The 12,416-nt window shown below is 36.5% G+C and overlaps 1 protein-coding gene across 3 annotated transcripts in view; it reads left to right on the top strand.

Moving 5' to 3' along the window:
* Nucleotides 1–12,416, top strand: part of ARHGEF10 (Rho guanine nucleotide exchange factor 10) — a 108,389-nt gene that overhangs the window by 74,122 nt on the left and 21,851 nt on the right. For all 3 annotated transcript variants that reach the window (XM_018920163.3, XM_018920153.3, XM_018920149.3), the window contains 4 exons: nt 915–1,036; nt 4,659–4,745; nt 6,074–6,297; nt 7,361–7,518. In XM_018920163.3, the coding sequence (XP_018775708.1) occupies nt 915–1,036; nt 4,659–4,745; nt 6,074–6,297; nt 7,361–7,518 (591 nt within the window). The remainder of the gene's footprint in view (nt 1–914; nt 1,037–4,658; nt 4,746–6,073; nt 6,298–7,360; nt 7,519–12,416) is intronic.

Genomic DNA, 12,416 nt, shown 5'->3' with positions numbered 1-12,416 from the left:
TTCCTACTTACTCAAATTTCCTAACAAGTTAAAATAGCTCTCAATGTATAGTGTAATACTTTCTTTTTTTTTTTGGAGAATGATTTTCCTTTTTTGGTGAAAACTGTAGCTGTTTAAAATTGCAATACAGTAAATAGTAGTGATTGTGTATCACTACAAAGTAAAAAAATAGATAAATCAGGGCACTCATTATGATGAAACATATTTTCAAGAGTGTTTTAATGAAGTCTGGTATTCATTATCAATTGTTGCATCTAAATCAACACAAATAGTCTCTAAGTTAGAGCAATAAAAAATATGCTGTCCTTTGATGTTATTAATCTCCTGTGTTTGCACAAAGGGATAGGTTTCCAAAGATACTTGGACTTTTCAATGCCTAACTTGAGAAACATTAACTTGCTTGAAAGCAAATTTCACCAGCACATAGTCAAAATAGAGTGCTTTTGTGATGTCTCATGGAAGACAAGCAAAATAACAAAAAAGAAGAGAGAATGGATGTTTCCATCACTCCAGGACAAGGATCCTTATAATTATAATAACTGGCAGCTGGTAGTGATTTTTCTTAAACAGGCAGAGAAATGCTGTTCAACAAACAGATTTCTTAGAGTCTTGAGGAGAGGTTTGATGTGTCTTTTCCTCTTTCAATATTCAATTTACAAGATCATTAAGAGACTACACTTAACATTTTGCTAATGTAAGATGTTCTTTTTTTGTGTTATCATTATGTATGTAATCCATTCAATGGAATTTTTGCTCATAGTTTCATGTTGTCATTTATGCATCTATGGCATAAGAACAGCCTGATCTGCATTGACTAGTCCTGACAGAATTCTTTTCTGTTTCTGTGGAAAGGTGGAAGTGATGATTCAGTGGAAGGATTGTGGAGTGTTTATTGTTTTTTCTTTCCCTTACAGCAGAGGATAATCTGTTAGGTTGGTTCTGCATAGAAGATGATGGGAATCAAATAAAAAAGGAAAAACATCCTCTCCTTGTTAGACACATGCCAGTGATGATGGCCAAGCAACAGGAGTTTAAGGTGAACAGAATTTTCATATGAGATTATAATTAGATTTTCTTGTGTGATATAATTTCTCAAGAATACTGTGTTGTAAATGCATCTGTTAGTTCACATCTGTTACTTCTCTTGAGTGGCTGCCTTGGTTTAAGACCATTAGCTATTAAAGGTCTAGAAGAGTCACCAGAATGCAAAATGCTGCAATCTTTGATGCATTAGGGAGCATAATGTTTATTTTTACATAGTATGGCATTCACTTCCATATGTAAGTGAATCACTCAGTATATACAGAACTGTTGGGAATTTTTACTTCATCTTGAGATTCCCGAGTGTGTGTTTGGGGCTTAGAAGCAACCTAAAGCTTACAAAGAACAGGAATCTGATCTCCATGAAAGCTGTCCTTTCCTGGTGTAACTATCCTAAATCCTCCTCAAATTTCTGATTTTTATCAGTGCACAGAGAACAATATTTTAAAAATATTCTTTAAAAATATGTTTCTTGGAATCTTATGTAAAATGTCATATTCTGAATTATGTAGACATTGTGTTAATGGTTCATTTCCTTAAGCAATGTGTCCATTTGAAGCCTTATTGACTACTGATTTTGATGATGAAAATAAGTACAATACCAAACCAATAGATGAAAGGGAAGAGTGCTGGATGTTTTTTTTCCAGTGTACCAATAGGATTTCTCATTGACCAGCAGTCAGTAAGTCTTGTGCAAAAAGAGTAATGGAAATAAAATTGTGTATGTGTGGATGGAATCCCAAAGTTTAGTTAATGTCATTGCATGGGTGCTGCTTAAAGAGGTGAGTCTGCAGGCCCCCACTGCTAGAACAGCCTTCACAGGAGGGAAGCCCAGCTCACAGCTTCACTTCAAATGTGGGTATACAAATTGGGTGTTGGGGGAAAATAATTGGTGGTTCGAAATGCAGTAGAAATGTCTAATGGTGCTAAGACAATTTATTCCTATGGTACTGGTTTTCAGAGCAGCTAAAGTTTACTGAAACTCTCTGATTTTCTATACAACCAGTCATGCTTGTCTTATTAAACAGCTTTTTCTGAGGTTTACTTTCTAAAGTCACCACTGGTGAAATAACCAGCTATTTTAAATTTTTTTCAGAAACTTAAATCGTGTATGTATTTCCTTAGAGCCCAGGCAAAAATGTGTGCCAGGATCTGTGAAGGCCCAGGCTCAACTCTTGTAATCAAGTTAGAACAGAGTCTTCTTATTTTGAAAGGAAAAGGAACTTTGTCACCTTTACAGTTGGCTGAGATCTTTGCTGTGGTCACTTCAGGAGAGCAGAGTATGTGACAATATTGGCCTCAGCCCTGGGCAAACTTTGCCAGTTTTGCAGCTCCTAAAGTGATGTGGGTGTGAACCCAGGTGTCATTCCTGGTTCTCCCAAATCCTTGATATCACTAGAAAATATGACTTTAGTATTATAATTATATACTTAAATATAATTTAAGTATTGTTTCAGTAATACTAAAACATGGCTTTAGTATTACTGCAGCCTCAGCTGCAATTTGGCTCTCCAACCCCAACTCAGGGTGGGAAGAGAAGCTCTGCTTGGCCAATCCTGTTTGTTGGCCCTCTGTGCTGCTCAGGCTGCCCAGTGGTGTAGGGAGACATCGGAGCAGGTTTACGTCCTGGGCTTCTGTCAAGACTGAGAGCTAAACTGCCAGGGTTTAATTATGGAAAAAACATCACTTTTGACTAAGATGCAAAGTGACACAAGGTGTAATGAGGAGCCTGGGAAATATCCAACATGCAGACTGTCTTATTTTTCACTAGTGATTTATTTCATTGTCATGGCTACTGTAAATCACTACAAGTAGAGAGCTTCAGCATGTGTTAAATGAGACATGCTAAGACAGGCATGGAAGCTCTTTTTTCTTTCTCTTTTTTTGACTATTGATTTCAAATTTTTATCTGCATATAGTGAATTGCTTTGCTGAATAAATAATGGTTTTTTCTGCTAAGGCAAATCACATTGTAATGCCTGCTGACTTCAAGGGGACTGTAAAATTCTTTGCACTTTGGAAAATTAAGTAAACATGGAATTTACAACTCTTAACTTTTGCCTACTTGTTTTGTGGTGTTTTTTTGGTTTTCTTGGGTTTTTTGGGTTTGGTTTTTTTGGGTTTTGGTTTGTTTTTTTTTTTTTTTTTTTGATTGGTGAGGGGGTTTTTGTTTATTTTGATTTTGTTTTGATTTTTGTTTCTTTTGTTTTTTGTGTTTTCTTTTAATTGTTCACCGTTTGGAGGTGATGTTGCTAGGCTACAGGGAATTAATACTAACTGAGTACTCTAAGTTGATAATGAGTTTTCACTAGTACTACAATATGATCACAAGGACATTGATGTCCAAGATGAGAACATTAGTTTGAATTCTAGAGAATCTAGTGTAAAAATGTAATATGACACCTCATTAGAAACCTTTTTATTCTCTACACAGTTATGAATTGCTTTTATATATTTTGAAAAGCTTTACGAAATGGCCGTGGATATTAGGGAAATTAGAAATCCATGACTGGTCATAAAAATGGGTTTTTTTCAGATCCTTGATGCTTGATTCATCTTCAGAGTTGGGATGGACTTTAAATATAGACCTTGAGTCTGGTGTTGCTTTCAGTTTTTTTTTAAATGGCCTGCATGATAAAATCATGAGTATTATTACTAACATAGTGACAGTAACATGATGACATGAGATTGGAAGAGAGTTGAAGTCTGAAGAATGATAGTATTACCATTCAAAATAATTAAGGCACCTGGAGAAATAATTGGGTTGGGGGAAGGAAAATAAAAAGTATCACAGTCAGCAGGACAGACACATGGTATGCTCACTGAGAAATTAGGAGTTTCACAATTCCACATTAAAGAGGTGGTTTGCTTGGTCTGTTAGAGTAATTTTTTAATAGACCATCAAGGTAAGGATTGGTTAGGAATGTAATATTGTTACAAAGAGCAGTAATGAATGAGATGTTTAGAAACAGGCTTCTGAAGAGGTAACCATGGTGTAGTGCTGCTACCAGCCCTGCTAGAATAGTGTGGTCAGGTGAGAAAACTCTGTGCTCTTAAACATACACATGAGGCTGATATATCTGCTGGAGAGATGTTAGTTGAAAAAGTGGCAATAATAAGTTTAAAACCAAAAAATTTAAAAATCAGTTGTTTAAAAAAGTTATATATAATTAAATGATAGTATTAATTTAGCCTAATGAGGCAGGGTCATGACATATATCAGCCTTACATGCAAAAGGACACTGCAGAGAAAGAGAAGTAAGTACCTGGTGTCTGAGATGAGAAGTAACAGGCTAATGATTACATTACATTAAGGATGGTGTCAGGTTGGGGACATGAAAAAACTTAATAAAAAGTCATGAAACATTTGAGCAGATCAGCAAAAGAGAATTTGTAGTCTTTGACCATGAAGGTCTGTAGGGGTAGATGAGGAATGTGTCAGGAACAATATCTCTGCAGCTGACCCTGCCCAGGGGAGGCTGGGTGAACTGAACTGACTCCTTGCCTTATGAGATTCTTTGATATCCTTAAATGCTTCTGTTGATTGCAAACTAAAATAGACAGAAACAGGCTTATTTTTCTAATGTGCTAACAGCTCTCTTTTCCTCTCCTTGAAGGTTGAATGTGCTGCTTATAATCCTGAGCCATACCTTGCTGGAGAAACAGAGTCAGATTCCTGTGCTGTGGAGCATGGTTTTCTCTGGGTAAGTCTAATCTTTACACTGTACCCAAAGTAAAATCTGAAAGTGGTTGTCTCCTGGTTTTTTCCATTGCTTTTTGTGACTGTCGACAATGTGTAGGTGTGAAAGAAATGTTGGGTTGTTTTTTTTCTCTTTGTTTATTTGTTTAAAGGGTTAGCTACTAATTTGTCCATGTGATCTTGCTGGTCTCTGTAGGGTGTCAGTTAAGTGTGTGTGATTTGTGCAGCACAGAACGAATTCCAAAGCGCTGAGCACATTCAGAAGGGAGTTATGTGCTAATTTGTAACAATTGCTGCTTAAACCCATATGAGCTTGCACTGTCCTACTGTCTGTTTTCATATTTCAAGAACGTTTTAGCCAAAAATAATCTGTTTAAATCTGCATAGGAAAAAAATTTACTTTGCATATTGCTATGACCCCAGACATGCAGATATTCCAGCAGAAAAAAATGAGGTGGATAGAAGCTGTTCACAAAAGAAAAAAAAAAAAAAAAAGGCAAGCTAATGATTTCAGGAGCTTTTCTAGTTACTACAATACTGAAATTTTAAGGGAACCCTTACAAATTAAAAGTTAGAAATAGCTTTTCTTAGTGGTCTTTTTCAGGGCAACCCATATAATTTCCTTTTGTCTTTGCCATTTGTAAACAGTAATTGCAAAAACATGCAAATTAAATCTTTCTGCTGCTACAAAATATTCTTTCTTTCTCTTTTCCTATTTTATTTTGTGTAAACAGAAAGGGTTAAAAACATATACTGTGCTTGGGTAGATTTTTTTGCTTCTCCCTGGGGAGATCCCTAGGGAGTCTTTAGGGCTCCCTGAAATGTCAAGTTTATGGACATGTTCATGATACTTAGTTCTGGATCAGGGAGAAATCAGCAAGTTTAGAAGACTCTTTCTTTTGGGATGGAGCATTGCTTTGTTGAGCTGTTATTGTGCAAAGGACAGGCCTCAGCTATATTACCTGTTTTAAAAGAACCTGAAACAATTAGAACACCAGTTCTTAAAGTAGCATGTTGCACAGATACTTACAGTAACTGCATTATGTAATGTATATACATTTGATGCAGATATCAGAATAGGCCATACTATTATTCCTGCTTTAAAAACTTTTTTTTTTTGTGAGTGTAGAAGGCAAGTTTGTGTGTATAATGTTTTGATATATCTTATATTTGTGCTGAATTATTCTCTTATGTCTTAATGAACATTTAACTTGAGATGCATTCTCCAGTTAACATTCCAGCCATTCTTTCTTGTACTTGTTGATCTTCCTGGAGAAAAGTATCAGTCAAGGTCTGTTGTGCTTTTTTTTAATTTTCTTTTTTTCATTTCAGATTGGCAGCTGTACTAACCAGATGGGCCAGGTTGCAATAGTCTCATTTCAAAGCTCCAGCCCCAAGGTTATTGAGTGCTTCAATGTGGAATCACGGATTCTCTGCATGGTCTACATACCAGAGGAGGAGAAGCTGAAAGAGCAAAACAAAGCTCCAGACTCTGAAAATGCTCTTGCAAAAACTTCTAATGTGCCTGCTATTTGCCTTGGCATGGAAGAAGGAAGGTGATTCTTGGTTTTGGTGTAATGTGTATGATTTATTGATTAAGGTTGCTATTCTATAGCAAAATTGTTTGAGATACTTCCAAGAAAATGTTTACTTTTGAAAAAAGTATCCAAGTGTCAAGGTATCCTTTCCACTTAAATCAAGGGTAAAATGCACTCTACATTATTTAAAAAGATACCGTGTGGTATTTGAAATTAAAGCAGGGCATCTTTTTGATGAAAGAGGATTAGTTAATCATACCTGAAAAATATAGATACTACTTTTGTAACATTACAACATAATCTTCAGGTACTGGAAAATTTTCAGAATGGCAAAGAGGAGTCCATTAATCTTCTGCCTTGTCATATTATGCAGGATTTGTCACAATAAAAAGAAAATATTGCTGTTTACTATTGACATGAATTACTTTGCTGTCTTTGAACTGATGGCCTACTGAGCCATCCCTTGATTTGTGTTGAAGAACAAGGCTACATGTTCTCAACTTATAGGTCAGTTAACAAACAGATCTTGTTACAGTTAGTGAGGCCATAAGTGTGTAACTTCAAGTGATTTTGAAGGTGTTTGTAACTAGTATAAATGAAGGAGGGCAAAATTTTCCAAGGAAAATGCCATTTCTAGAAATCAGTGATTTAATTCCAGATTTAACAATATTCTTACCATACACATTGTAACAATCAATAGGAATTGTGGAAATTTTAAGTCTGAGTGGTATCTGGTAGTGAGTTTTTCTTTTCTTCTCCCTAGTTCTCCATGTAATATAGATATATTTTTTTAATTAATTAAAGTTTTAGATAGACTCATAATAAGGACTTTGAGCAGAATTTTTATTATGTCTCTTTTTTGAATAACTGTTTCTGCAGACAAGATAATATGAATGTGTTGTCATATGTCAATGTTAAGTAATTGCAAGTTGTCTACGCAGACATTCTTGGGTGTCAAGAATTGAAGGAAAAAATCCTCTTTCCCCCAATATTTTATTTTAAACTTCTCTTTTGCATATTCTAGCAAGAACTATGTAAAACAAAATTTCACAGGTCTGTTTCTTCTTGCTTCTTTCTATAGCATTTCTATTTACAAAAGTTGCCAAGGCTCAAAGAAAATTCGACTTCAACACTTCTTCACTCCTGAAAAATCAACTGTTATGAGCTTAACATATAGGTCTCAGTACTTGTTTGCTGGCTTGGTAAATGGAAATGTCTCAATCTACACAAAAGCAGAAGGTAATGCTGCATAGTGATATGATTTGATGGCATCCTGAGGAACTGACATGTCAGTGTATTTTGGCAGAAGTAATTTTCCACTAATGTATTTTCTGAAAATTCTTTGTAAAACTGCTGAACTAGGATTACTGCACTTTCCGGTATGTCTGACAAGCCTTGTCTCTTTTTGAAGGATAGTAGGAACTTTGATACTGTTCCCACTTTTACCGTACATGCATATGACAATTGATTTTCCCCCTTAGCTTAAACCTTGAAGTCTTTAGTGTTGCAAGAGTCCAGAAATTTATGTGCTAACAGCAGTACACAGTATTTTACACAGTACTTATATAATACTAATACTTTACAGTATTAAGCACAGTACTTACTTCTCTCAACTACCAAGTATTGGTGTTTATGAAACACCGAAATCCCCTATTGGTAGAGATTTCCATATATCTCATTTAAAATGACAACCCTGTTTTTTCTGTACAGATGGCATAAGTCTTTTTCCTGTGTGTGCAGTTCATGTATTTTATGGTACACCTCCTTTTTCTGTTAGCATCACAGTTGGTTGTTTTGTATAAATAATTGGCTAAAATAATTTGAATAAAGGAGAATCCCAGGCAGTTTTTCTGAACCATAGCTGTCTTTTCCAGAGCTGGTTCATGTGCTTCCAGTACATCTCACTAAATTCCCTGCAGTATTACATATATATATAGAGAGAGATTCAGTTCAAAATCAGTGATGCTTTGCTCAAGGTTTGAAACCTTAATTTAAGTGAAATGTTAGCACAGAGACTCCTAACCTTGCAAGGTACAGAGCCAGCAGAGATCTGCCTTGTTTGTGTGAGCTGCAGTAATGATGGTTGTCATGCTTCTCTGAAAAGGTGGGCCCTGTGAACAGTGTAGCTGAATTTGTGTGGCACTGTACCTTGGCTACTAAATCCTCAGTCTCTAACTGAGGAACCAAACTCAGTATCTGTAAACTTGGGCCAAATTATGTGTCCACTGTTAGATTGTATAAAGAGCTTGTTTGGGAAAGGTACAGGATGCCTTTTTTTTTTTTTTTTTTTCCCAAGCAACAAAGGATCTGGGAAAAAGTGCTGGGAAAGAGACTTCCTTTGTCCAGTTGTTGTCTTCATCCCAGTAGGTTTCCTGTTGAGCTGTTGTCTCTGATCCAAAGCCAGGCATTAGATTTCAGTTCCCTTTAAAACATTTTTTTTTTTTACCACTGAATAGCATTTTTTTTACTTTGCTTTTGAGGTACAGGAATGAGGTCTTGATCCTAGATTCATAATGGTTTTGGTATTTCAGTTTTTCTACCTGGGAGGGATATTAAAGTGAATCTGTCATCTTCTCTGAAAGGTGTTGGTGTATTTAAGTTGTTTTAAGACTGCAGTTACTATCACTCAACTTCTTCCAGAAAAGACCACTTCAAAAACACAACTGACGTTCTTGGCAGTATAGCTAAGAAAGGATTCATGGGTTGCATATCTACAGAGAGTGTCAAAGGTGGGGCAGAGCTGTTAACCAGACTGCATTACAGGCTGGTTATGAGGTGGAGGTTATTGCATTGAACAAGGTCATAGTATCCTCTCTTTGTCTTTTTCTGAAGACACTGGTTTTGGGCAGTGAGATATTCAAAGAGCTTGTCAGTATAATGGTCCCTGGAGCTTTGAGATAGGAAATAACAATATTTTTCTGACTCTTGTCAGTTAATCTTGTAGTTCCTCTCCTTACTGCTTGATCAGTGTGGCTTATTTCAGTTCTCCATGCCCCAAGTTGTGTGACTCAGCTGCTGCCATGTTAGCATCCATCTTCCTCATGTTGGCTGCTGTGGTTATGTCAGGCAGTCAGCCCTGGAGGGGTGTTTTTATGAGCACTGACCTATTTACCAAACAAAGGAATCCAAGCAGTGAAATGAGAGGGAGGGGGAATGCAACCTCGGAGGAGCTTTGTGCAATTCATCAGGGTTGCCTTCTCTTCTGCAGAGGAGGTTACTTTTCAGCTGCTTCAGCTTGGGTTTCAGTCTGTCATCACAAAGGAGATTAAGTGAAGATTTAAAATTGAATGTGAAATATATCACTGCATTGCATCTTGATTTGAAGCCTGAGAAGGACAAATACTGTTAGATTCACAGGAGAAATGATTGCTACAGGATTCCATGAATGAGAAAGGATAACCTTTCTTCTAGGATGAAAATCTATCTCACAGTCTGTGATAAGAGTTGGGATCCTTTTGACTTCCTCCCTGGCAGAAATTGTGTGGGTCAGTTGAGTGACTGAAGCTCGATTCCTTCCTCTGTATAGTCAGAGAGCCATGATTTGTGTCATTTGTGTCATTTACCCAAACAGCTCTAATTTTTCCAGTTGTTCTCAGAGAGGTCAGTGCATATAAACATCTGTGATGTTTGTTTACCAACAGCAAGTGCTTTCTTCTGACTTTCTTTACGAGGGAACTATGTCACATTAACAGCATCCAGAGTGCTCTGGCTGAAGAAAATCTTGTCTTGAAGTAGTAAAAAATGGAAACTGAGAAGTCTGTACAGTAAACCAAGGAGCAAATGCCATGTTAGTGGGAAAGTAGGAGGTGCACAACTTCCTTTCTGGAGGGTGGTCATATTTTAGTGAGACTCCTCTATATCCATGCACTTTCACATATGAGGTTAAAAAGTACTTAAGTACTTTTTAGTATTCTATGTATTTTCAAGTATTTAAAAATACATAATTTAATATATTTGAACAAAAACTTGAAAGTCTTGAGGTGCTGATACCAGAACACTAGGGTGCAGGTCAGCTAATACATTGATTGTAAAAACAGTACCCCTGATAATTATCATCACCAATCCTTTATATTATGTGTGTGAGAAGATTTGTTTTGGGAACTGTGAGACAGCTAGTGAATTAAATGCTGTTCTGTATAGGAAGGGGAGTGGTGCAGATTGCAAAATTTCTCTTTTGCACAGTTTTCAGTCTGAAAAATTCTGCCTTTAGTGTTTGCCTCGGGCTGAGTTAATATTTCCATGCAAAACATGCTTAGAAGAGGTTAAGGGAACAGTGTGTAGTATTGTCTTTGTTTAAAAAACATAACAAAACCCCTTTGTGATGATTGCAGACAGCCCAGCAGATGTGTTTTGTGAGTGATGTAATAGCAGAAAAGGTCAGCGCGTGTTTGACTTCCATTCACAAAAGTATCTTAGGAAAGGGAAATCACAATCTTTATATAATATAGGTGGATTGTTCCTGATATACTGGAGTCAGTTCCAGCTTCCTTTCTCCTAGACATTGATATACATTTCCTTTTCATAATGTCATGTAAAGAACAGAGCAGAGAAACAGGAAAAAGAAAATAAAAACTCAGAATTATTGTGGCAGAAAGTAGAAGAATTAATATTTCAGTAGTTCAGTAAGAGTTTGGTCCAGTGGAATAATAGCTGAGGCAATTTTGGCCATGCACAGAACAGAAGAGACTTCACTGGTAAGAACTTAGGGAACTCTGAAGTTGGTCAGAAGTTTTGATTTCTTACCTGACCAAAGAGGCTTTGTGACACTAATCAAGGGAGCACATTCAGAGGATTAATATCTAGGAAAATGACAAAAACTGAAAGGAAATACAAGAGTAAGGGAAACAGTTATAAAAGTGAAGGAGTAGCAAGTCAGTTGCCTGGTGATGTACCTTGATGTATTTGGTAAGACCCTTGTGTCCTCTGACAAATTGAGGAAAGGAAGAATATGTGGAATGTAAAATGCTGGTGTCAAAGTCAGAGCTTGAGTGGATCCATGTACTACTCCAGCTTGTCTGAAGGGTGGATTTCTGGCATGTGATTGCCACTTCAAGTAGACATTGTGAGAGGTATTGCTGTGAAAAATAAACAGTGGTATTAAGCTGTTAGGGAGAGGACTAGAGCAGCGATACTGAAACAGAGATAAAATACTGTTGTCTTTGCAGTGTCACATAATACTCATCACCAGAAATATGTTGACGTTGCTTTCAGTCTTATTTGTGTATCTCATGCCAGGACCTCAGTACCACCCCCTGTATAACTGTAGGAAGAGCTCTGTCAGCTATTTGGCTTGAAGAATTTGATGCATGTGGGAGAAAAATTGAGTATGCATGTACAGTGTAGGACATTCCTAGTTACACATTGTTTAGGAGAGCAAGCCTGAGTGTCTCATCTCATTTTCAAGTGATCAGGAATGTGCTAAACTTTTGACTTCTGTAGGTACCATTTACTCCTCCACAGTGCTGGCTTATGTACCATGTGATGGAAAAAATGTTTGTGCTCCACTGCACTAATGAACCAAGACCTGCTGTTCCCAGGGCTGTGTTGGCAGCTCTGTTGAAAGCATCAATAGTGCTGCTAAGCAAGAGAGGAAGCTGTCAACAAAAACGCTTGCTCGGCTCAGCTTGACTGAAAGCATAAAGGAAGGCAGGACTACTACAAACTTTGAAAAGACCTTCTGAGGAAATAAACTGTATGTTAATAGGTTATCTCGTATGAAGACCTGAGTGCACCAGATAATTACAATTTTTAAAAGTACTAAATATTTAAAATATTTCTAAATTAATAATAGGAAGCATATTCTTATAAATTATTGTAAAATAATTTTGCTTCCTTCACTGGGTTTTGTGGGAACAAACACAGAAGGGTGAAATGAACATTGTTTTAAAACTTTTCCTATAAAATGGACATTGTTTTAAAAGTTCTTCTATTTACTCAAATTTAATCAGATAGGAAGATAACTAATTTTTCAAATTCATATAAAAATCACAAAACTAATAACAAAATGCACTAATGGAAATAATGTCCTTTTACACTGAACTCTGAGAAATATATCCTGAGCATGAGAGACCTTACTTTGATGCAGCTAAAGAGCCTGATATATGTACTGCAAGATACTGTTCAACACTGGTGTGTAA

This window comes from Serinus canaria, chromosome 3 (assembly GCF_022539315.1).
Source record: "Serinus canaria isolate serCan28SL12 chromosome 3, serCan2020, whole genome shotgun sequence".
NCBI classification, from domain to species: domain Eukaryota; kingdom Metazoa; phylum Chordata; class Aves; order Passeriformes; family Fringillidae; genus Serinus; species Serinus canaria.
This window is presented reverse-complemented; position numbering and strand designations above follow the sequence as displayed.